The following is a 26,577-nucleotide window of genomic DNA, read 5'->3' as shown; positions in this document are numbered from 1 at the left end:
TGTTGTTTAAAACCGGCATGGTAACTGTCCGGCGGGTTATTGAGGTGGAGATTGGGAGATGTATGGTCTTAGACGTCCTTGTGGGAGGGCAGGACCTGCGCCTAATTAATGTTTATGGACCGCACACAAAGTGGGACAGGAAATGCCTTTTTACAAGGATCAAGCCATTTCTTTTTACATCCCGGCAAGTGGTCTTTGGAGGTGACTTTAATACAGTAACTAGGCCCAAGGACAGGAAGGACTTCAAGGACAGGCTGGGATATGATAGCGTTTTTTTAAATAGTATGGTTAGGGATGCTGGTCTTGTGGATGTGCACATTAAGCACCTCCCGGATGACACTGGGTTCACCTTTCATCGAGGTAATAGTCAGAGTAGAATAGATAGGTTTTTTTTGAAGGAGACCTCTGCTTTCTCACCCCCAGTGGTGCAGGCAGTAGAGTTCTCTGATCACTGTATGCTATCTGTGGTCCTGAATGCTTCAGACGCCCCTCAGAGGGGCAAGGGCATCTGGAGATTGAATTCGACTCTACTCAAGGAAGAACATGTTAGACAATCCTTTGAGGAATTCTTTCAGGCACAGGTGACCATCCTGGACTTTTGTAGCAGCAAGGCTGAGTGGTGGGAGCTGACCAAAAAGAGGATTGCTGGATTCTTCAGGGGCCTAGCCAATAGAAAGCAGTTTAATAAATACATGACCTACCAACGTTTACGGAGGAAGCTGGATATTCTTGTCTCGAGAGGAGGAGATCCTGGGGCAATCTCCGAAGTGAAACTCCTTCTCAGGAAGTGTCAATATGACCGGCATGCCTCTTTGGTTCTGGAGAGGGACTATGGGAAGTACCACTCGCCTGACCCTTACCAGAACTGCAAACAAGGTGTAGCTGTTAAAACGGTCGTTGGCCTTAAGGACAGTACAGGTTCCTTGACAAAGTCCAGGTCAGGGATTCTGGAGGTCGTGAGGTCCTTTTATGCTGACCTTCTTGGGAGGAAAGAGCTTGACCGTGACAAGATGGAAAGCTTTTTGGACTCTACTCCAGGTCTAAATGATGAAGATGTCCCATTGATGAATTTGACAGAGGAGATCACAGTTGAAGAGGTGATAAGGGCAATTGAACAGCTTGCCATCAAAAAGTCACCTGGACCGGATGGCTTGACGGCTGAGTTTTACAAAGCTTTTAAGTCTATTCTGGCCCCACATTTGGTAGAGGTTTTTAACAGTTGCCTTGCTGAGGGGGTACTTCCCTCTTCCATGAGGCACTCAGCTGTGATTCTTCTTTCAAAGGGTAAAGATCCTTCGATGATTGAGAATTGGCGCCCCATCAGCCTTCTTAATGTCGATAGAAAGATACTGGCAAAGATCATTTTCTGGCGCCTATCGTCAGTAGCAGAGTCTTTGCTTTCTCGCCATCAGCACTGTTCGGTCCAGGGTAGGTGCACCTTCACAGCAGTTTTAGCTGTCCGGGAGGCCTTGGAGCGGTGCAGGGCTGCAGGCTGGGGAAAGTATTTGCTGACATTGGATCAGGCAAAGGCTTTTGATCGTGTTAACCATGAGTACCTGTGGTTGCTCCTTAGTAAGTACGGTCTGCCGGGTGGTTTTGTCGATTGGTTAAAAGTCTTGTATGAGGGGGCAGAGAGCTTTCCTCTTGTTAATGGTTGGGTTGGGCAGTCCTTTGAGGTTGGCTCCGGGGTGCGCCAGGGTTGTCCCCTGAGTCCCCTGCTCTATGTGTTTGCAATCGACCCCTTCATCAGGAGGCTAGAGAGCGGCATGTTGTGTGGGGTGCCAGTGGGGCTTCCGGGTGAGCCGCCTTTGAGGGTTGTTGCCTATGCGGACGATGTGTCGGTGATTGTCACTGGGGCGGATGAAGCAGAGGAGGTGGTCTCTCTGACATCACGGTATTCTGAAGCATCAGGCTCCAAGATCAATCAGGAAAAGAGTGAAGTTTTCTGGATGGGAAAGGAAGGTGAGGGGTTTGATCTCCCGGACACCTTTCCAGTGCCCCAGGAAAGAATTAAGATTTTAGGCATTGAATTTGGACCTGGCGATTATGGCCTCAAAAACTGGGAAGGCAGACTGGAAATTGCCAATACTAAGGTGGTCAGCTGGAAGAGATGGAAGTTATCTATGAGGGAAAGGGTTGATCTGATTAAGACTTACCTGATTCCGATCTTCTTGTATGTCAGCTTTGTCTGCATCTTGCCAGTGTCTCTCTATGCTAGGGTCAGTAGTGTGTTCTTCCAGATGTTGTGGGGGAACAGACTGAACCCCATCAAGAGGAATGTCACCTATCTATCCAGGAGGGAGGGTGGCTTAGGTATGGTCAACCCAGTTCTTTTCTTTTCACTGCTTTTTCTCAAGTTTAATATTGGTAATATGCTTGCAGTGGAACCTCCTGGATGGGCAGGCATATTTAGATCTTGGTTTAGGCCTTTTCTACGACTTTGGGAAGAAGGTGGCCAAGTGAAGAATCTCAGGGGTCATCGTGGTCAGCTACCAGCCTATGTCGCTCCGTGCCTGAAGTTACTACGGCAGTGGCGATTGTCGGCTGAAGATCTCAGATCGGTTCCGAGGAAAGTCCTTATGAGTCGAGTCTTGAGCGAAGTCTTTCATGACCCACTGGCCTTAAGGGATTGCCCAGGCCCAGTTTTGAGGGCAGGGTTGAGACTTATTAATTTGGACAGAGTACCCCCTAAATTCAGGGATCTGGCCTGGTTGTGCTTCCATGGGAGACTCTATGTTAGGGGCAATTTGAAATTCCGCAGTGGGGTGGATCGTAGCTGTCCTCGGGAGGAGTGTGCAGGTGAGGAGGAGACTATGGACCATTTCCTGCTTCATTGCCCTTTTAACATAGAGGTGTACAAACAGGTGGGGCGGGCCCTCGGTGTCCCTTTCCTCTCCAGGCTGGGTTATGCTGAGTGGGTGTACGGAGCATTCAATACTGGTGGGGTTTTTTGTTTAGATACACTTTTTCTAGTTAGCCTAGTAGTCCGTTATTTCACTTGGAACGCACGGTGTCAGGTCTGCATTCGGCGTAAAATCCTTCCTGTTCAGGTGGTGGTGTATGACATTCTGCATGAGGTGGAGAAGATTCGGGTACTTGAGAGAGACAAGCGGAGTCAGGGGGCTTGGTTGAAGGCGTGGAGGGGTTTCAAGCCTCCCTGACTGCCAGGAGTCTCTTTCCCGGGTGTGGCTGTCTGTCTCTTATCACCCTAGATTATTATTTTTTGGATTAATTTTTGATAAATGGCTGCGTACATAGGTGATGGGTTGTGCCTCTTAGGCCCTCTCTGCTGCTTTATGTAAATAATTTTGGTAGTGGATTATGTATATATTGTATATATTCTGAACATGAATGTGTATTCCTTGGATTTCTGTTGAAGTTTTGTACTATGGTTTTGTTTTTTACTTTTGTATAAAATTGGTTGCTTGATTCTTTTAATAAAAGATCAATAGTGCTCCAGCATTGGTGTCAGTGGGAGGAATAGTGCTCCATCATTGGTGTCAGTGGGAGGATTAGTGCTCCATCATTGGTGTCAGTGGGAGGAATAGTGCTCCATCATTGGTGTCAGTGGGAGGAATAGTGCTCCATCATTGGTGTCAGTGGGAGGATTAGTGCTCCATCATTGGTGTCAGTGGGAGGAATAGTGCTCCATCATTGGTGTCAGTGGGAGGATTAGTGCTCCATCATTGGTGTCAGTGGGAGGAATAGTGCCCCATCATTGGTGTTAGTGGGAGGAATAGTGCTCCATCATTGGTGTCAGTGGGAGGAATAGTGCTCCATCATTGGTGTCAGTGGGAGGAATAGTGCTCCATCATTGGTGTCAGTGGGAGGATTAGTGCTCCATCATTGGTGTCAGTGGGAGGAATAGTGCTCCATCATTGGTGTCAGTGGGAGGATTAGTGCTCCATCATTGGTGTCAGTGGGAGGAATAGTGCTCCATCATTGGTGTCAGTGGGAGGATTAGTGCTCCATCATTGGTGTCAGTGGGAGGAATAGTGCTCCAGCATTGGTGTCAGTGGGAGGATTAGTGCTCCATCATTGGTGTCAGTGGGAGGAATAGTGCTCCAGCATTGGTGTCAGTGGGAGGAATAGTGCTCCATCATTGGTGTCAGTGGGAGGAATAGTGCTCCATCATTGGTGTCAGTGGGAGAAATAGTGCTCCATCATTGGTGTCAGTGGGAGGATTAGTGCCTCGTATCAATGGGAGGAATAGTGCCCCAGGTCCTGGATTAAGGCAAGCGAAGGGCCACAGTTTGGAGACCACTGCTTTAGTTTATAAACTTGTCACAATGGTGTCAGTTCTGATTTCTGAAACTGCCTGAAATAACTGTTACTGTTGCCCATAGAAACTTCTTTTCCCTTTTAATCTGTACTGGAAAATTATGATTGGATAGACTGATGGACTGTACAAAAAACAGCACAGTTTATTTATACATTCCATACTAAATAAGTCACATATCACCACTTTTAGGATTTTCAAATTTGAATGGTAACATAGCTGTACACTGTATAACATTACACTTTTTTTCTTTTTAAAGTAAAATAAACCTTTCTACTCGCTAAGTACTGCATCAGAAATCAATATTTGGCATGGTCAAGCGCCACCAAGTACTGCTGATCAAACCCATGCTTCTGTTACTGAAAAATTAAAGATTCATGTTTAGGTGGTCCCCTCGTTTTCCATCACTCCCCCACCATGTCCTTGGGTGAAAGGAGAAGAAACCCCATGTAAGCTTTAGGGCCGGATCACACCAGGTGTGTTGGGACTGCAATGATGTGCCCTAATATAAAGGGTGGCGTATTTTTTTTCAGCGCAGCTTGGTGCAATGCAATCCACCGCTTTGCATCACACTGTGGCATGTAGGACTTAATGTGATGAGAGCAGTGCAGATGAGCACTAACCAGCGCAGACCAGTGTCCTGGTGTGAACAGGCCCCAAGTCAGGTGCCAATTGGCTACTACACAGGGCCCTCATGCAACAGCACTGAGCCACCAAACATCAGGGCTGTCACGCAAGAGGAACATATTGAGTTGCATGATCCTAATACCTGGAAACACTGGTTATTTCTCTTCACTCCCAGTGATGAACAGATTAGAGGGAATGAAGGATAGGCTATGCAGGGGGATGCTGGGCAGAGAACTGCATAGAACACAGGGAGATTTACCGAAACTGGAGCACTCAAAATCTGGTGCAGCTGTGTATAGTACCCAATCAGCTTTTAACTTCAGCTTGTTCAATTAAGCTTTAGCAATAAAACCTGGAAGCTGATTGGTTTCTATGCAGAGATGCACCAGATTTTGAACTCTCCAGTTTTAGCAAATACCCCTCAATACTGTCTCATTATAATACCCCGTACACACGGTCGGACTTTGTTCGGACATTCCGACAACAAAATCCTAGGATTTTTTCCGACGGATGTTGGCTCAAACTTGTCTTGCATACACACGGTCACACAAAGTTGTCGGAAAATGCGATCGTTCTAAACGCGGTGACGTAAAACACGTACGTCGGGACTATAAACGGGGCAGTGGCCAATAGCTTTCATCTCTTTATTTATTCTGAGCATGCGTGGCACTTTGTCCGTCGGATTTGTGTACACACGATCGGAATTTCCGACAACGGATTTTGTTGTCGGAAAATTTTATATCCTGCTCTCAAATTTTGTGTGTCGGAAAATCCGATGGAAAATGTGTGATGGAGCCTACACACGGTCGGAATTTCCGACAACAAGGTCCTATCACAAATTTTCCGTCGGAAAATCCGACCGTGTGTACGGGGCATTATACTTCACATATTCACATGAGCTCAACAGCAATTATTATTGCAACTGTGTGTCAGTGTTCTCTTTACTTAAGCTGGATATACACTAGCAGAATTTCATTTTTCTAATCAGTGGGGTCAGATTAAAATTTGTTTTCAACTTCAGTGGCGAGAAAATGTACTTATTTATGTACTTGGATGTACTTATTTCTAACAGTGTATGTGGTTTTTAAGTGTTACTAAATCCAGAACCTGCATTCACTATATCTGGTCTCCCACAGTAAACAGAACATGGGAATGCAATTATTTTAGTAAATATAAATTGCTAGGTATAATTTCCCATCAGCAGTATATAGCAGCCTTGTGACTTCTATCAGTTCTTAGTAAACCTTGTAGGAGGAGTTTTCATTCTCCCCTGATACTCTGTCTGGATAGTGCTGATTGGCCCTGTGCTGATCACATGCACCCTCCCAAGAAAAAAAAAAAAAACTCTAGCAATGCACACCAAACTGAGCATGTGCAGCCCGTCCACTGGCTCTGTAAATATCAGGTTATTTTTTTGGAGACAGTGGAAGAAGAGGAGGATCAAAAGACAGGATCAAACAGCCTTTATACACAATGCAGAGGATTAACCCCTTAAGTTCCACAGTGAGTATAACAAGCCTGCTTTACTGCATATACACACTGATTTTACTGTTGTGGGTTTAGTAACACTTTAAACTACTTTGAAACGACATTTGCATGTACTGAGAATTTTTGTACAAATTTTCCTAACAATTTTCATACAAATTTTCATTCAAGGTTTTACTAGTGTATATACCCAGTTTCAGTTGCAGATTCTTTGAGTTATAGTTGTGATGTTAGGTACATTTCTACTCTACGAATGAATCCATCATATCAACTTAGTAACTTACTATTTAAGGTGGAACTCCAGGATTTCCCCTGGCACCCCTCCCCTAGTACCTTTTTTTTTCCTGATATCTTCTTGCTCATCCTGTGACATCATCCTTAGCGTCTTTTTTTTTTTTTTTGTGGCAGCAGCTTGCTGCAGGCCTTTTTTTCAGGACTGAGCTAAACTCTTGTAATAATTAATGAGCGCAGCTCAGTCCTATAGTAATGTATGCCCAGCTTGTATGATGCTGTGGGGGTTATTTACTAAAGGCAAATCCACTTTGCACTACAAGTGCACTTGAAATTGCACTGAAAGTGCAATTGGAAGTGCAGTCCTGTGGATCCGAGGGGGACATGCAAGGAAAATAAAAAACAGCATTTTAGCTGGCACATGATTGGATGATAAAATCAGTAGAGCTTCCCCTCACTTCGGATCTACCCCTCAGATTTACAGCGACTGCACTTCGGATCTACCCCTCAGATTTACAGCGACTGCACTTCCAAGTGCACTTCCAGTGCAATTTCAAGTGCACTTTGCACTTGTAGTGCAAAGTGGATTTGCCTTTCGTAAATAACCCCCTATGTCCCTTGGAAAGGGGGAGGGGGGTATGTGAATGATAGGTTGGGCTCACAGGAAATAGGCAGAATTACAGTACAGAGTGTCCTCCTTCCCAGAAAAAGATTGCCGGCACTAGACAGAGGGGGAAATCGGGGACACCATTGGATCAAGAAGAATGTAAGTAAACATTGGTAATATATTACTTTTAATCCAGAATCAATTAAAAAAAAGGTATTGTTAAACAATCTTGTCATCCAGGTTCTGTATGCATTGCCCCCCTACATATATGTTCCCCCCACACTGGAACATATACATTGTCAGCTTATCTAAATCGACTTAATATTTTCCAGCGCAGATTAAAAAAAAAAATAGAAAAGCTAAATTGATTTAAAACGCTAACATTCTTCTCTTTCAGCAAATAAAATAATCCTGCCAACTTTCCTAAGTGCTCTTGTCTCCTTTTACACAATTTACCATTATGTTTGTCACTTGCATGTAACAGATGCGGCTGCCAAGGTGACGGAACAGGAATGGAGAGAGAAAGCCAAGAAAGATCTGGAGGAGTGGTACCAGAGACAGAGCGAACAGATAGAGAAGAATAAGATTACAAACAGGTCAGTAGCCTGACTGCCTATTCAGTAGTACTTTTCTCCAATAGCCTGTATTTACATTTAAATAGCAACTCCATCTAAAGCTCTTTGACTTTTGAATGGAGTGGTGTAAAGATTGATCACCCACCATGAGCTCTCCTTAAATCAGATACAGTCACGTTTCCTGCCTCTCCTCCTCCCCAGGGAATATTCTCCATCTATTACTATGTACAATTCTAGCTTCCCATGGACTTCTAAGGGGCTGGATTTATTCTGGGTATGACCCCATAGAAGCCTTTAAATTAAAAGGAAAAACAAAGCTTATTAAAAAAAATTCTATAATGGCTACACAATCCAATTCGCTATTTAAAGCGGAGTTCCACCCAAAAGTGGAACTTCTGCTCATTAGTCTCCTTCCCCCCTCCGGTGCCACATTTGGCACCTTTCGGGGGGAGAGGGGGAGCGGATACCTGTCTTTGACAGGTATCCTATCCCCACTTCCAGAAGTCTCGGCCGCAGCTGATGACATCACCGCTCAGCTCCCTCATCAGCTGCAGTGCCGACATTGCTGGACTCCAGGGTAGGTAAGTGTCCTATTATTAAAAGTCAGCAGCTGCAGTATGTGTAAATGTACCTGGAAACATTTGTAGGTGTTCATGGCAACACTTTCTTACAGTCGGGTGTGAGTGAAGACCAGCAGGGGAGGGGAGAGAATCGAACTCGGAGCGTGGTTCAGTAAGACCCCTTTCACACAGAGGGGTTTTCAGGCGCTTTAGCCTTTGCAAAGCATTTGAAAACCGCCTCCCATTCATTCCAGTGTAGCTTTTCACACTGGGGCGGTGTTCTTGCGGGACGTTCCGAAAATTCCTGCAAGCAGCATCTTTGGGGTGGGTTGGGAGTGCTGTATTTAACGCTCATTAAAATGCCCTACCCATTGGAATGAATGGGCAGCACTTTCAAATCGCCTTAAAAGTGCTTTGAAAGCTCCGCAAAACGAGAGTTTTTAACGCTTTTTTTTTAGTTAAAAGCGCCCCGCTCACGGCCGAAAAGCGGCGCTTAAACAATGTTACAGTGAGCGCTGCTTTAGCGCGAACAGACGGGTGTCTCAGTGTGAAAGGGGATTTAAACTGGCCAGAGTGTGAGTACACCCTAAATTACATAAAGCATCCTGTTTGGGACATGGCATCCATGGCAGTGTCTTTAGATAGACTGCATTGCACATTTCATCTTAGAGCTTTAAATATTTATCATAGCAGAGGTGCTGCAGTGTTTCTTATTACACCATGGAGGCCGATGATGCTGTTACAGTAAAGGCAAAGCCTTCCATTTGTACTGATTTTAGCAAGAGCATTATCTACAGAACAGGAACAGATAAAACAATGCAACAACGTTTGCTAACATTATTGCACATTTTATATTGTATTTTACCTAGGGACATATTATTAGTATAATTTCACTTTAAGGCTCAGTTTCCACTATTGCAACCCCAAAGTCGCGAGATTTTGCGGCAATTTTTTGCCACAATTTTACTGCCGCGACTTGAAGTAATGCCTGTGTATTCTTGAGGTCTGAGGACCTCAAGTCGCATCAAAGTGGGACCAAAGTAGTGCAGGGACTACTTTGAAGTCGCACAGATATGAACGTTATTCATTGGAAATCATGGGGTCGACTTGTCATGTGACTTTGCAGTCCCAAGTTGCAAGAAAAGTCACACTAGTGGAAACCAAGCCTAAGCCCCCATTCACACCGGTGCTGCTTTGAAATCGCGCTACTTCAACGCAATTTTAAAGCTGCATATCTGTGCGATTGCACTGTAGATTTCATTGTGGCTTGCGACTTCATACAACAGAAGTCTATGCAAGTCGTACTGAAATCAGTAAAAAGTAGTGCCTTTTTCATAATCTCTGCAACATGAGTCACAGCGATATGAACGGTTCCATTGCCGGCAATGGGGTGTGGCTTTTCATGCAGTTTGGAGCTGTCAAAACGCATGACAAGTCGCACCGGTGTAAACAGGGGATAAATGTATTAAAGATACACTTGAGTTAGATGACAGCTGCATGGCCTGCTTGATCAGTATAATGCTCTGTACACAAGATTTTCCGACAACAAAATCCATGGATTTTTTCCGACAGATGTTGGCTCAAACTTGTCTTGCATACACACGGTCACACAAAGTTGGTCGGAAATTCCGAACGTCAAGAACGCGGTGACGTACAACACGTACGACGAGCCGAGAAAAATGAAGGTCAATAGCTAGTGCTGCTCTTCTGCTTGATTCCGAGCATGCGTGGCACTTTGTGCGTCAGAATTGTGTACACACGATCGGAATTTCTAACAACGGATTTTGTTGTCGGAAAATTTGAAAACAAGCTGTAAAATTTTGTGACGGAAATTCCTATGGAAAATGTGTGATGGAGCTCACACACAGTTGGAATTTCCAACAACAAGGTCCTATCACACATTTTCCGTAGGAAAATCCTATCGTGTGTACAGGGCATTAGGCTTGATTCCATTGTGAGTGTTGCTTTTGAGTGTTTCTGCAGTGCTTTTTGCTGTGCTTTCTGCGTTTTTTTACCGCGGGTTTAATGTGATTTTACCATGATTTGCATTTTGTGTCTTTTATGCTTTTTTTTTTTTCTGGGGGATTTGTTGTTGGCAGATTTAAAACAACAAATCGCTGTATAAACGCACTACATGCTTTTCTGCAGCTTCTCCATTAAAATCTATCAAACTAAAAAAAAAGCACCGTTTTGCATTTAAAAAAGTCCCTGACCCTTTCCAAAAACGAAGAGGCACAAAAATGCATTGATGTAAACATGTTCCATAGGAACCCATGTTAAAAAAAATGTCCTGCATTTCTGCAAAAAGTATAAAACGCATTGGTGTGAATGAAGCCTTGGGGATGAGCTTGGGTGTGTTTGCATCCTAGTACGAGCCCACCTGAGGGAGCTTGCCAGAATACTGGGCCAATCACCTGTGGCATTCTCTGCCTTGCAGCCGCATGTATCCAAGGAGCATGTATGGCTGCAAGGTAGGGAATGCCTCGGTCACTTATGATTTGCCCAGTACAGTGAAAGCTTCTTGGTGGAACATGCCTGAGCTCATCCCTAATCCGTATTCAGGTTTTAATCCAGGCATTTCAGAAGTGCAGCAGACCACTCTGCTTCATTTTATTGGTGATCATTACAAATCTCCCTTGTGATACAGGAGAGTTATTATCACCAAACCCACCCACTGCAGGCTCATGGCTGTCTATAGTACAGAAAGCCTGATATTAAAAAATGTAAAGTACTAACATAAAAGTCACATTTAAGATAAACCATATGATTTTTTGTTTAACACCATTGAATTATTAACAGTTGATTTTTTTGCCTACAATTGTTCTTTAAAAAAATATGTATTGAAATATTTATACTTTTTAGACACATTGCATAACTTTTTGCATAAAAATGATTAGGGTTAGATTATAGCTTATAATAGAGACCTGCTGCAGAGTGTAATGTTTTCCCTGAGTAAGCAGAATAAATCACCACTGTATCTCTAAAAGTAATCTCAAGTCATGTTGTCCCTGTATATGATCAATGGCAGCCTCCGTGTTGCTGTCAGACTGTGGTTACACTAAAGCCCCATACACACTATTAGATTTTCTGCAGATTTTTGTCTTCAGATTTAACAAAACCATGTAGTGCAAGGGCCTGCCTGATTGGATACAAATTGAAACTCTTAAGGTTTGACCTCATATTATATGGTTTTGGTAAATCTGAAGACAAAAATCTGTAGAAAATCTAGTAGTGTATGGGGTCTAAGCCTTTACTCCAGCAGTCATCCAAGAAGATGTGACAGATTCCCGCTCAGGTCATGCTGAGATCAGCAAAATGTACTATGCCAGATCAATGCAACCTTCCTCCAGCAGTTACAGTTGAAGCCATGAAATGATCTAAACTGTTGGTGGTAGTTCGCATTGATATGTTCTGTCATTGTGTGCTTATAAAGTGGATGGAAGAAGCTGCAATTGCCTGAAGATTGCTGCGTATGGCCGGTATAATTCTTGCACTCTGCTCCTTTTTGTCTTGCTTGTACTTTGTACTAAGTAGTAGTAAGGTGTGTACCAGACAATGAGCTAACACTAACAGATGCCAGAGTTAATCATTAAGCTAAAGTCAATTGTTCTGTAAGGCAACACCTATTTTCGTATATGCAGTAAAAGCATGATCAAAGAGTTACTCAAGCAGCATAGATTTCAGGAACTTTGTAAAGTTGCAGCCCGCCCAGGTTCACACTGACTACGGGTTGGAAATCATGCTAGTTCAGCTGAACTCGCACCATTTCATACTCGCATGTCAGTCCGACTTTGGGAGCGATTTCAGAGACATCTGTGCACGTTCCTGCACTGATGTCTATACGAATCGCCTCCCGAAGTCGCCAAAAGTAGTACAGGAACTACTTTTGGGAAACGGGTGCGGCACAGACTTCGGACAGTGCCATTGCCGGCAATAGCTACAGATTTGGCATGCGATTTCACATGTCAAATCGCATTACAAACTGGACCAATGTGAACCTAGGCTCCACTTGATTAAAGCTGGCCATACATTATACAATTTTCCTATTCAATTTCCTTTAGATTTACCTTCAACTATGTAGTGCAAGGGTCTGCCTGATTGCATACATGTTGAAAGTCTTTAGGTTTGATCTCATATTATATGGCTTTGGTAAATCTAAAGTAAAAATGTACAAGAAAACTGTATAATGTATGGCCAGCCTTACTGCTGATTTCCTACACCATTTTTGCAGCCACTTTATGTCTGCCTGCATGCATTTCAGTAAGACCCCTTTCACACTGGGGCACTTTGCAGGTGCTACAGTGCTAAAAATAGCGCATGCAAAGCGCCCTGAAAGAGCAGCTGCTGTGTCTCCAATGTGAAATTCCGAGGGCTTTCACACTGGAGTGGTGCGCTGGCAGGACGTCCAAAAAAGTCCTGCTAGCAGCATCTTTGGAGCGGTGAAGGAGCGGTGTATACTCCTACCCAATGAAATCAATGGGGCAGTGCAGCTATACTGCCGGCATAGCGCTGCTGCAGCAGTGCTTTGCGGTGGATTTAACCCTTTCTCGGCTGCTAGCAGGGGGGTAAAACTGCCCCCGCTAGCGGCCAAATACCGCCACTAAAATGACAGTAAAGCGGCGCTACAAATAGCGCCGTTTTACCACCGGCGCCGCCCCAGTGTGAAAGGGGTCTAATGGATGCATGACATTTCTCAGGGTGGGTTTCTTGATGGTCAAAACAGTGGACTATACCTGCATAATGTATCTAAACAACCATTTGTATACAGTCCCCTGTCTAAAAGCACAGGATGACAATGTAAGAGCGCAGTTGGGAAACAGGGAAATGGCATTGTCACCCTATAACAGGAAATGTGTAAACAAGAACCTGTAAGACAGGATTGCTAGGTATTATTTAGATGAAAGCTACAGATTTAAAAATATGAGAATGACTTATGAAATGTATGTTAAAGCTAATATAAGATTTTAGTGATTAGGTTTACATTTACTTTAATAAACTTGAATGTACTTTCAGTAATGCTGGCTGTAGTTTAGTGAGAATAATAGTAATAGATTATTACAAATGTTAATTAAAAAAAAGTTAAAGCAGAACTTTACCCATAACAACTTGATAAAAAAAAAGTCATGTTCTTTAGCAAGGAACATACATTCCATATTAATAATTATGCTGCCAAAATGAGTGTATGCTGTAAATTGCCAGTATTGCACCTGTTTCTTTTTACTGGAGGCTGACATTTTGCTGAAGCCAGAGCACCTGAGCAGCAGTAAATCTTTAGGCTGTCAACAGATTAGCCTCTAGTGCAGGGGTGTCCAAACTTTTTTCAAAGAGGGCCAGATTTGATGAAGTGAACATGCGTGAGGGCCGACCATTTTGCCTGACATTCTTTGAACCGTTAAAATGAAATGCAAATGAACTAATACACTGCCCAACAAGAATTCTCTTGCCTTTGTGGCTGTGTGTGGTGAAGAGTCTAAGGATGAGCTTGGGCATGTTATTTGGATATACCGTATTTATCGGCGCATAACACACACCTTCACTTTAAGAGGGAAGTTTCAGGAAAAAACTTAAATTTTAAATAAAGAACTGTGAAGCAAAATAAGGGTCAGTGCCCATCAATGCAGCCTGATTAGTGCCCATCTGCAGCCTCACCATTGCCATGAATGCAGCCTCTGAATGCAACTTCATCATTGCCATCAGTGCAGCCTCACCATTGCCATCAGTGCAGCCTGATCGATGCCCATCTGCAGCCTCGGAGGGGACAGGGAGGGGGCGGGATGAGCGCCAACAGATTACATACAGGAGAATTTCCTGTTTACTCGGCGGCCTCTTTAATACAAGGTCCCACCTCCTATGATAGACAGAACAGTCGTCCAATGCCAGCCCAGGAATACAGGACTTCCTATACAGAGGCCGCTGAGTAAACAGGAGATTCTCCTGTATGTAATCTGACGGTACTCATCCCGCTCCCTCCCTGTCCCCTCCAAAGCTGCAATGCGGAGCTTGGGGATTCGTTGGGGGCCACAAAAGATATATATATCCAAATTTCCAGTGGGGCCGCATTAAACTTTGGACATGCCTGCTCTAGTGGCTCTGGTTTTTGGCACAGTACCAAAAATGGATTGCAAATGAGCATGTGCACAGCAAGGTGTATTATTGGATTTTAAACAATATAGGCACTTATTTGTAATGTTTTGCAGCTATACCTGCAAAAGGGGCCAGCCTGAAGTGATATAGCAGGGCTTCATTTTCTGAATAAAGTTCCACTTTAAAACTGGAACTCTGGAAAAACTAAAAGTCTGCACCTGCACTTCAGGGGTAAACTGCTTGTTTGTACCTGCAGTGCCTTGAAAAAGTGCCTGTGTGTAATTTAATCTTCGTATAATTGCAGCTGTTCCGTGAAGCCCTCAGAGGTTTGTTAGAGAACCTTAGTGAACAAACAGCATCATGAAGGCCAAGGAACACACCAGACAGGTCAGGGATAAAGTTGTGGAGAAGTTAAAAGCAGGGTTAGGTTATAAACACGTATCCCAAGCTTTGAACATCTCACTGAGCACTGTTCAATCCATCATCCAAAAATGGAAAGAGTATGGCACAACTGCAAACCTACCAAGACATGGCCGTCCACCTAAACTGACAGGGCGAGCAAGGAGAGCGTTATTCAGAGAAGCAGCCAAGGGATCCATGGTAACTCTAAAGGAGCTGCAGAGATCCACAGCTCAGGTGGGAGAATCTGTCCACAGGACAACTATTAGTCGTGCACTCCACAAATCTGGCCTTTATGGAAGAGTGGCAAGAACAAAGCCATTGTTGAAATAAAGCCATAGGAAGTCCCGTTTGCAGTTTGCGAGAAGCCATGTGGGGGGACACAGCAAACATGTGGAAGAAGGTGCTCTGGTCAGATGAGACCAAAACTGAAATTTTTGGCCTAAAAGCAAAACGCTATGTGTGGCAGAAAAACTAAAACTGCAAATCACCCTGAACACACCATCCCCACCGTGAAACATGGTGGTGGCAGCATCTTATTGTGGGGGTGCTTTTCTTCAGTAGGGACAGGGAAGCTGGTCAGAGTTGATGAAAAGATGGATGGAGCCAATTACAGGGCAATCTTAGAAGAAAACCTGTTAGAGTCTGCAAAAGATTTGAGACTGGGACGGAGGTTCACCTTCCAGCAGGACAACAACGCTAAACATACAGCCAGAGCTACAATGGAATGGTTTAGATCAAAGCATATTCATGTTAGAATGGCCCAGTCAAAGTCCAGACCTAAATCCAATTGAGAATCTGTGGCAAGACTTGAAAATTGCTGTCACAGACGCTCACCATCCAATCTGACAGAGCTTGAGCTTTTTTGCAAAGAAGAATGGGCAAAAATGTCACTCTCTAGATGTGCAAAGCTGGTAGAGACATCCCCAAAAAGACTTGCAGCTGTAATTGCAGTGAAAGGTGGTTCTACAAAGTATTGACTCAGGGGGGCTGAATACAGATGCACGCCACACCTTTTCATATATTTATTTGTAAAAAAAAAATTGGAAAACCATTTATTATTTTCCCTCCACCTCACAGTTTATGTGCCACTTTGTGTTGGTCTATCACATAAAATCCCAATAAAATACATTTATGTTTTTGGCTGTAACTTGACAAAATGCAGAAAATTTCAAGGAGTGTGAATACTTTTTCAAGCCACTGTATGGCACAGAGCAAAGCAGATTTACATACCTGATCCTCCGATCTCCAGGAACCTATGTGCAGTGCTGCTAGACTGATCCCTGCAGCCATTCTCTTCTGCACTCTGGTGGTCTGGGATAAGGTCCTCTGTCATTGGACGTGAGGATATTGAGGGACAGTCCATCTGCTGGGAAAGTGAAGAACCAAATAAGTAAAAGTGCTTTTCCATCTCCTAGACTAGGGGTCTCCAAACTACGGCCCTCCAGTTGTTCAGGAACTACAATTCCCATCATGCCTAGTCATGTCTGTTAATGTCAGAGGTTTACAATGCCTCATGCGACATGAAGTTCTGCAGCAGTTCAGCTGGAGGGTCATAGTTTGGAGATCCCTGTCCTAGACTAAGTAAGGTAGCCCCACTGTAAGGGTGGACTTTTATTTTCCTTGGAGATCAGATTTAATCAAAGAACAAAAGCAAGTTATGGCTTTGATCATTTTCAGGCACCTCACTATTAGTAATGAGGTACTAGTGAGGTGCAGAAAAGGGTTCCATTCTTCTAATTAACGTCAGTATGTGCATAATGGAGCACTGTAGGTGTTGAGACCACTAGAGTGCAGTAGAAGACAGATGGTACTCTACGGAGACACCTGGAACTAGCTGAACAGGAATTAATGCAGACATTTGGATTCAGTCCAGTTCAGGAGTCGGCAGAAAATTCAGCAGATATAAAAAGACATTATTTAATTCAATTACTGTTTCATGAACAATCATTAAACGTATTTCTACACAGAGCTGGCAAAAGATCCAGAATCTCAGTTAATAACAGCCTCCTGTAATCCTCTTTTCAGCAGCATTTGGTCTGGGAGTGGAAGGGGCAGTACTGTAAACCAGTCAAGGCTCTACTGCTTTGTACCATGCCGTCCAACTAAAGCTGGCCATACACTGATCAAAATTCAGTTGGACCGGCTAAATTTTAGAGTGGGCTCCCCTTCTCGACAGAGGTTGATTGTTTTATCAACTTCTGTTAAAGGGATATGCTTAGCAGAGTTATTATTCGCTGTAATATACGTTACTGAATTCCATGGGAGAATCAAAATCATTTTGACTTCACCGCCTTGTAGATGGGCCACTTTATGTTTTTAATATTGCCATTGCTCTAACAGTCATAACACATGTGGAAGAATTAGAAGCAATAAGAACTCCTTGTTGCTGCCCTTCTCCTTCATTATGTCATAGCTGTCAGTGATGGGAGGTGAGTTTAAGCAAAGCATTCCTCCTACAGTGATTCCAGTGATCCTAAAGTGTATGTAAACCCTAATGATGACCATCTCTTATATACTTTCTATTGGTCTGTTAAATGTACAATTGAAAGCATTTTATTACATCTTTTCAAAAAGTGCAAAAACCCAGTGCTGTCTTGTGAGTTGTTAACCTCTCAGGGGTTACCTCTGTGGACTACAAAACACCTCCCTCTTTCTGTTCTAGGGTGACAAAGCTGCTCCTCTTTTAACACAGTATGGTGAGGGAGCATTGTCAACCTAGGACAGAAAGTGTGCTACTGTCAGTATTACCAGGTGAAAATAAAGGGGAAAAAAAGCTTGAAAAATTAAAACTAAGGCCGGCCATAGAACCGGCCGAGATTCGAACCATGTATGGGCAGGCTGAATTTACCAAGTTGATCGATCAACTTGGATACAACCAGCCTGCTGGATTTTCTATGAGATTATTGCTAGTGGCTGGTAAAGCCGCCAACAATAATCACTGTCTTCTCCTAGTGGGGATGGCTTCTCCTGACCCCTGCCGGGAGAATACAATGGATCAGCAGGAGGGATTCCCCTGTCAACACTGTCTGTGTTGATGGGGGAATCTAGTGAATTTCTTTCCTGCAACCCGTGGTTACAGGAAAGAAATTCGCTCTGTGTATGGCCTGCCTAAGACCCCATTCACGCTTGTGAATTGGGGTGATTGTGATTAGCTGCAGGGGACCCAGTGTGGGTTCCCTGCGATTTAGCTGTGGGTGGACAGCCCAATTGAAAGCAATCTGACAGCTATTGGGGTCCAATCGTATGTAATTGCTTATGCAGCGATAACTTGCAAATTATTGACCCTTGATGCAGTTTGTCTGCGTCCAGGGCCAGTCATCCACAGGTATTCGCTGCATTTTTCTCGAACAAACTAATTTCTAACAGTGTACAGGCATACCCCACTTATACGTACACAATGGGGTTTATTTACTAAAGCTGGAAAGTGCAAAATCAGGTTCACTTCTGCATTGAAACCAATCAGCTTCTAACCCCAGCTTGTTCGATTAAGCTTTGGTAATAAAACCTGGAAGCTCATTGGTTTCTATGCAGAAGTGAGCCTGATTTTGCACTTTCCAGTTTTAGTAAATAAACCCCATTGCGTACTTAAAAGTGGGGTATGCCTTCAGGAAAATCCGTTCACTCCAAAATCAAATGTTAAAAGCAAATAAATTTTAAAGTACTTTCAAACGACAGTCATCGAATGTACTGAATTTTCATTCAAATTTTCATTTAAAAATCTGTCTGATTGGTTCCTATGCACAGCTTCACCAGATTCTGTGTGCACTAGTTTTAGTAAATCTCCACCACTCGTTCTTGTTCAAATCAGTAACATTTGGTCAGCGGTATAACTTTGATATCAATTTTTTTTAAATTGTCTGTGGGTAGGCTTCCCCTTAATCGTCCCACATCCAGACATTTGAAAAAGCTGCTACAGCCAAAAACCAAACACAGACATGTATATTGGGCACAAGGAAAATAATCAAGCATGCAGGCTTTTTATATGCTGTGTTCTTTAAATATTTCTATCTTTTTTTTTTCTTTTAAATGTAATTTTTATTAGAAATAGTTTCATGGGTATAATACAGCAAGGCCTTTGTATTACAGTCCTCACAAATGAGAATAGGCAAACAAAAGGTCAGATATTCAGTAATCTAAAAAAAATATTACTGTAGATAGAGCCAATAATAACAAGTCTAACAATAGGTAAGGAAAGGAATTGTCACGTGACTCAGATAATTATTTAAATGGTAATGAGATAAATAAAAACTTTGATATTTTATATGTCTCAATATTTTGATGTCTCCCCCTAAAGAGGGCCCTAATAAAAACGTTTTTTGAGTTTTTTTGTGCACTATCAAATATATTGGAGGGTGCAGCTAGCGCAGCATATAAAATCACAGTGCACAGATGTAAGCATTTAAAGGGGACTATTTTAGATGTGCTTTTTGATGTTATAAGAGGTTTGTTTTAGGGAGGAAAAAACGGGTCCTTAAAGTCTATGTTCAGTTTTTGGTTGCAGCTGCTTTAACTTTGACATTAGTGTGCACTAACTCTCTGTTTTCTTCTTCACATCTTTCTCTCTTATTGTCTTTTGCATGCTGTTAACCCAGGATTGCGGACAAAGCATTTTACCACCAGCCTAATGCTGAGGTCATTGGCTACGTGTATGTTCTCTTTATTCTATCCTTTATCTCTTAATTCTTGATGTAATATTTCTATATTTCTGCTGCTGATTAGATAACCACTACCAATATCACAGTATAGTGGTCATATGGTATAATCGGGTTCCTGTGCATAGCTTTGTATGTCTGTCTAGTAAAATATATACTGTAGTAGTACATCTGAAATGGATTTATATGGCACTACTGTTTGGTGCCCGGTTTATTAACCTGTTAGTTTCCTTGCCATTTTAGGTAAAATTACGTTTCATGTGTTCAAATGTAAATTGATATAAAGTGTTATTTCAAAGCTCATTTCAGGTATGGGTGGAGTTCAATAGAATACTCTAGCCCCACCCTTTTTATAACTTTCAGGGGCTCAGAAGAATGTGACCCAGTAGAGATGCACATCATGAGAAGAATGTGATGATGTGGTCATGAGAGAAACAAGATGGTTGCCAAAGCTTACTTGGCAATGACAGGCTATATACTCCGATAAGCTATAACATTATGACCACTCACCAAAACCCATGGATGCATGGAATCCACTAGACCTCTGAAGGTATGCTGTGGTATCTATCACCGAGCTGTCAGTAGCAGATCCTTTAAATTCTGTATGTTGCAAGGTGGGTCAGTTAAGGGGTCAGACTTGTTTTTCCAGCACACCCCACAGTCTTTATTGTGTTCCTCAAACCATTCTTGAATTCATCAGACCAGTCCACCTTCTTCCATTGCTCTTGTGGTCCAGTTCTGATGCTCACCTGCCCATTGTAGGTGTTTTTGGCTGTGACACGGATCATTATGGGCATCCTGACCAGTCTGCAACTACACAGCCCCATACACAACAAACTGCGATGCACTGTGTGTTCTGACACCTTTCTATCAGAACCAACATTCTGACATTCACTCAGGTTGAACTGGATGGACTGGTGTCTTTATTCAACCTTACTAACTATGATACTATGATACTATGAACATTAACTTTTTCAGCAATTTGAGCTACAATAGCTCTTCTGTTGGATCAGACTACACAGGCCATTCTTCTCTCTGCACATACATTATTGAGCCTTGGCCACACATGACCCTGTCGCCAGTTCGCTGGTTTTCCTTCCTTGGACCACTTTAGGTAGGTCCTGACCACTGCAGACTGGGAACATCCCACAAGAGCTGCGGTTTTGGCGATGCTCTGACTTCTGTTCCAGTTGCCTAGCCATTACAATTTGGTCCTTGTCAAAGTCGCTAAAATCCTTACACTTGCCCATTGTTTCTACTTTCAACAAATCAACTTCAGGGACAGCATGCCTACTTGCTGCCTAATATATCCCACCAACATTCAGATGCCATTGTGACAAGATAATCAACGATATTCACTGTACCTGTCAGTGGTCATAATGTTGTGACTGATCTGTGTATATAGATGTTTGGGGTTAGTATATACAGTGATAGAATTCAAGAGATGGGTTCCTTTTTTAATTTCACAGTCATAAAAATGCAATATTTTTCACAACATTGGTTCTTAAATGAACATCAGTTAATGAAAATGCTAACTGATCTTCTATTTATTAAATGGAGAAAAACAAAAAAAATGTTAGGTTATTCATTTCTTTTAGATCATCTGCATTTTGTGTGTGAAGCCTGTTGTAAATATAGACATATAAAAAACATGGCGGTGGACCTGTACTGTAAAATAACCAACATGAAAAACGTTGTGGCATACTTAGACTCCTTTCACATAAAGGCACTTTACAGGTGCTATAGCGCTAAAAATAGCGACTGCAAAGCGCCTGTAAAGCGCCTCTCCTTTTACTCCCGAGGGCTTTCACACTGGAGCAGTGCGCTGGCAGGACGCTCAAAAAAGTCCTGCAAGCAGCATCTTTGAGGTGCTGTAGGAGCGGTGTATGCCGAAACGCTTTTAACCCTTTTTCAACTGTTATCGGGGATAGAAGCACCCCGCTAGCGGCCGAAAAAGCGCCACAAAAACGACGGTAAAGAGCCACTAAAAATAGCGGCGCTTTACCACCAACGCCTGGTGCTGCTCAGTGTGAAAGTGCTCTTACAGTTCTTTACCTTTTCAGCCCCAGTCGTGGTCTCTACCAAGGGAAATGGAGAAATGAATTTTTGTGTAAAGCCATCCAATCAGTAACTATGCTTGAATACTGATCCTTCTCTTTAGGAGAGACCACATGACCAACTAACTCCACATGGTAGACTTCATTTCTCTAAGGTTATACAAGAACAAGGAACATTACTTTCATTAAATGAGAAGTGTTCCTTGTACTGGTGGCTGCTCTCTTAGTTGGAATCTTCCATCTTCTGCTGCCCCATACCCCCACAGCGGTAATCTTCTGGTGCTGCGGGTGAGCTCTAGGCACTCATTAAGAGTGCTGTCTATACCTGCCCTTTTTGTACCCCTCTCTCATTTACAGAAGATGTACTTTAGCTTCCAGCAATGAAAAGCTAACTGTTAATGGAGGAATTAGACCGATCATAGAGCATTTTTCATTGCTGGAAGCTAAAGTGCAGATTCTGTGAATAAAGGAGGTGGGTCAAAAGGGTCGGCATAACCAGCTCTCTTGACGAGTGCCCATGGCAGGTCCAGTGGCTCGTATTAAGCCCCACAGCACTGGAAGATTACTGCTGCAGAGGAATGGGGAGGAAGACAGAGGGCAGAAGAGTTCAACTAAGAGAGCAGACACCAGCACAAGGGACACTTCTCATTCAATGTAAGTACCATCCCTTGTGCTAAACTTTTAAAAGTATTGCATAGCACCAGGTATCACAAGGTGCCTATTATGTTTATTATTAAAAAAATCTTCTTCTGTGTGCCCCTTTGCATATTGTTTCACTTTGGTTGCAAAACAGTTAGGTAAGTAGAATTTTTAGAAGGGGGTTAACAGTGACCGCTCCCATATTTCTCCTGGAAAAGATTTAACGTAAACATGTATAGATGTTAGAAGCATGCTCACTGGCAATCTGCACAGGTATTGTTGCTAACCTTTCTATTGTTCTTATACCAGAGCATCAGATGAGGTTCTTGTCTCTGAGACCAAGGATGAGGAGACCGGCACTGAATGGGAACGCGTTGCCCGACTTTGCGATTTCAACCCCAAGAGCAGCAAGCAGTCAAAAGATGTGTCCCGCATGAGATCCGTGCTTATCTCCATGAAACAGACACCTCTGTCTCGCTAACTTTTCCTATCCAACCTCACTTCACCTCCCTGCTTCACATTATACCAAAGAATCCATCCACACTGGTCGGAGGCCCATGCATTTATGTTATAAACATGACCAAGGCACCAATCCCGCATTGTCCCCTCATTAAGACACCTATTAATGAACTCAAACTACAACTCTCAGTACAGCGTCACCACTTCAACTTTGAGTTGTGATTTGATCATTTAAGAATGCTGGCTGTTGTTACGGAAGCATGTGGTGGGTAGATGAGAAGCTTATGAGATATTTTGATTTTTCTCTGTGTGCCTGTCTTTTTAGAATGCTTGCTTGTATATTGGTCATAAACTGTTTGAGAAAAGTAAAGCTTGTGAGGCAAGGTGCGAAGTACTGTAAATCCCCTCTAAATAGGGTACAAAAACTATGCACAGAGGCATTATGACAATAGTCTTGATAGAAATATGTTAGCCAACATCAAATAAGTTCATTCTTTAACAAAACTGATCCTTTATTTAAAGAAAATTTAATATTTTAGTTGTACAACACTTTCAGTAAGACTGCACAAGTTTCTCTGTCTGGCTCTATCTTCTATCTAACTGGTCTCTTGACACATGTGTAAGCTGTATCTTGACAGAACAGTCTTCTTTATTGATCTTCTCGGTTGTTTAGCAGCTAAGAGAGAGAGTTCTGTCATAACCAATAACAGAACAATTTCTGAATGGCTGACTTGCACCAGTTTCCAGAGACACTTAGCTGGAAGCTAGAGGAATCCTCAGCTGAATGGTGAAACTTAAGCCTCGTACACACCAATAGTGTGACAGCTCAGGTCGGAGCCACTGTACTAACAATATGATGTTAGTACATCAATCTCCCCTGCTGTGCTATTGTGTTCTGACAGGGGGATGGGCCAGAAGACTCCAGTCAGCCCTCTCAGACATTGGCTGAGAGCTCTGATTGGGAGACCTGTTAGTGGAACTTTTTCTGTCATGAGCCTTCGTCAGAAGCCGGCCGAACCGGTGTACCAGTGTGCCGGCCGACACTCAGCCCGTGTGTACTAGGCTTTGCCTTTTATAGAACGCTTATATTTTTGATCCTACCTACCTATTGTACTATGATAAGTATTTGACTTGTATGTTACCTGTAGTGGTGACCTATTCAGCCTTTGAACAGATTTCAATTAAACCAACTTTGGGATCTACAAAGCCTTTTTTTTTTTCAATGGAAAAAGAAAAAAATAGCTGTAATTTAAAACTAATAATACACAATACATCTTTCAAGCATCTATCCTATTGCTATATTTATTGGTAGTATTAAAACATAAAATTGTTCTAATCCAGTATTATTTTGAACAAAGGCTTTTGTGGGGTTTGTTTTTCTCTCAGTCATTCCAGTATTTTAAAAGCAGTCTCTAAAATGATCTTTTAATTTATTTTTATGTCAACAAACATGACTTTTTTTTTCATTTCTAAAGGGTGGGATACTATCAATATTTCATATAATTTAAAGATATGTTTCGGTATAGCTTTTAGAAAAGCGGCAGTTTTGTCCAATCGCTTAAGTATAATTTGGCACAAGTCTTTATTGCTGGATCAAAATATGGAGCTGCATTTGTTGGTGTAGTTCTTCTTTTTCAGTCATGTCTGTTTTTGCAGTGCTGAAATGCTATATATTGCAAGTAAAATGCTGATGTATTATCCATCAACGAGGATTCCTCCCCTGCAGTGGTTGCCCATATACAATTTTGCATTGTGTACTTCTAGATCCAGACTTCATCCAGCTCTCCCTGTCTAAAACAGAGGTCTCCAAAGTAACTACAGCCCATAAGTCATATCCAGGCCGCAGTTAAAGTCAGTAGTGTATCCTCAAGATTGAGGATTCAGGTCAGTAGAGGCTGCCTTTGGTTCCCCCAGTCTCCAGCACAGGTTCCCCCCTGTTTTGTTGTCATTATCCCCATTGTTGGTTGGTAGGACCACTAGGAACTTCCTCTGTCCAGACCTGCCACCGCTCCCGCCCTGAAGCTACAGTCTTCCTGTAAGCCTTACAGTGGTAAGAGGGACTCTGATAGGGACTGTCATGTAAGGAGGGAGGAGGGAACCTTGTTGGGGACCCCGATATATTTGGGCACTCTGATGGGGACTCTGAGGTAAGGGGGATGCTAATGGGGTTCCTAAAGTAGGGGGGCTGTGACAAGGACCCCAATGTAAAGGGGGACCCTTATGGGAGCCCTAATGTAAGGGGGGACTCATTGTGGCCTACAAATATTTGTAAAATACACAATGTGCCCCTTGCACTGAAAAGTTTGGAGACCCCTGGTCTAAAACATTTATGGGATCCAATGAGGTACATGGTTTCCTACACCCAACCAGATGCAGCTGCAGGAGAACTGAACAATATAATGCACAACACACAAGTTCCACTAGACAGACGGAAATAGAATTTAGTGATACATACCTATCAGTCTCATCTCATATCTTCCATTTAAAAATGCTGACAGGTCTTCTCTAAAGCCAACATGCAAATGCAGCAGCAGCTGCTGTGGAGGACTATATCTTTCCAATTCTGTTCCATAACGCTGAATGTAAGCATTCTGTTCTGCTTTGCTGAATGGTATTTAAAGGATTCCTGTTGCACATCCTCCTATAGATCATCAAGGCAATCTGTCTCTTGGTGGAATGTTGTTTATAGCCATGGCAATACAAGTTGGATTCACTATATAATGAACAAGAGTTTTAAGCAGGAGAAAAGTACTGCATTGTAAAGGACACATGATCTGTGCACAATGCATTTCCAAATCAATAAATCTAAAATGATAAACTTTAAATTTGTTGTGGTGTTTTTGTGACATAAAGAGATTTAATCTATAATTGTAAAAGTACATGACATCTGTGATGTACCCTCAAAAACAAAGAAAATTATATATTACAGCTTACCGGTCCATAGATTTTTTTTTTTCCCCTATATTTTCACCTGGTCTTCCTGCAAATAAGTTAGTTCATGTCTGTTCTTGTCTACACTAATTTCTCCATTGTATCTATGGATGTCACATAGGCTGGGCAATTTCTCCATTGTATTTATGGATGTCACATAGGCTGGGCTTCAAACATATCTGCCTTTGTTTATCTCCACTAGATGGTAGATTAATGGGACTTGTAGTTTACACAATAAAGATAAGACTCTTTGTGCTTTCTTTTAAGCTCACTGGAGGAGACAAGAATATTGCATTTCTGCCAAAATCAACAGATATTTTCTGTACTTGTTGAAAATATTCTTAGCTTAAAAAAAAAGAAAACTTATGCAGCCACCCTATCTACTGGAAAGCTGTAATATATCATTTTTTTGTTTTGGGGTTTAGATAAATGTTAAAACAAGCATTTTTGGCTCTTCTGGGTCCTTATGCTTCTCCTAGTTGTATCAACGCCTTCCTATGTTAGCATTTTTTGGTAGCATCTGCAACACATAGACATAACAATGTGAATGCCTTTAAGGTCAGAGATGTTTACAAATCTGCAGAGCTGATGTGATTTGTAAGTTGAGAAAACAGCAGCAGTCACTGTAGTTCCAGCTTGAGTTTTGCTGGAATCACAATTGTTTCATTTAGGCCTCATGCACATGGGGTGTTAAAAACGCCACGTTTAGGAGAGTTTGGCGGGGTTTTTTTCTGTCTCTAAACGTCCCTCAATGTTCGCATAGGCATTTACAGGTCTTTAGAGGCAGAAATAAAACCCCACTGTCAGCGCGTTCAGGTCAGGAGCAGCAGCAGAAAAATGCTTGATGCGCCTAAACACATGTAAACGCCTCTAAACACTCATTAACACTAATACCCCGTACACACGGTCGGACATTGATCGGACATTCCGACAACAAAATCCTAGGATTTTTTCCGACGGATGTTGGCTCAAACTTGTCTTGCATACAC

The 26,577-nt window shown here is 42.6% G+C and overlaps 1 protein-coding gene across 2 annotated transcripts in view; it reads left to right on the top strand.

Moving 5' to 3' along the window:
- The window catches only part of CLTB (clathrin light chain B), a 54,589-nt gene extending 29,107 nt beyond the window's left edge, over nt 1-25,482 (top strand). The window contains exons 4-6 of one of the 2 annotated variants that reach the window (XM_073620452.1): nt 7,714-7,825; nt 19,443-19,496; nt 22,508-25,482. In XM_073620452.1, the coding sequence (XP_073476553.1) occupies nt 7,714-7,825; nt 19,443-19,496; nt 22,508-22,679 (338 nt within the window). In that variant the 3' untranslated portion in view covers nt 22,680-25,482. The remainder of the gene's footprint in view (nt 1-7,713; nt 7,826-19,442; nt 19,497-22,507) is intronic. The other variant, XM_073620453.1, reaches the window with a different exon arrangement.
- Nucleotides 25,483-26,577: the final 1,095 nt, after the last annotated feature.

Source organism: Aquarana catesbeiana, linkage group LG03 (assembly GCF_042186555.1).
Source record: "Aquarana catesbeiana isolate 2022-GZ linkage group LG03, ASM4218655v1, whole genome shotgun sequence".
Taxonomy (NCBI): domain Eukaryota; kingdom Metazoa; phylum Chordata; class Amphibia; order Anura; family Ranidae; genus Aquarana; species Aquarana catesbeiana.
The sequence above is the reverse complement of the archived record's forward strand: the minus strand, read 5'-3'. Positions and strand labels throughout refer to the sequence as shown.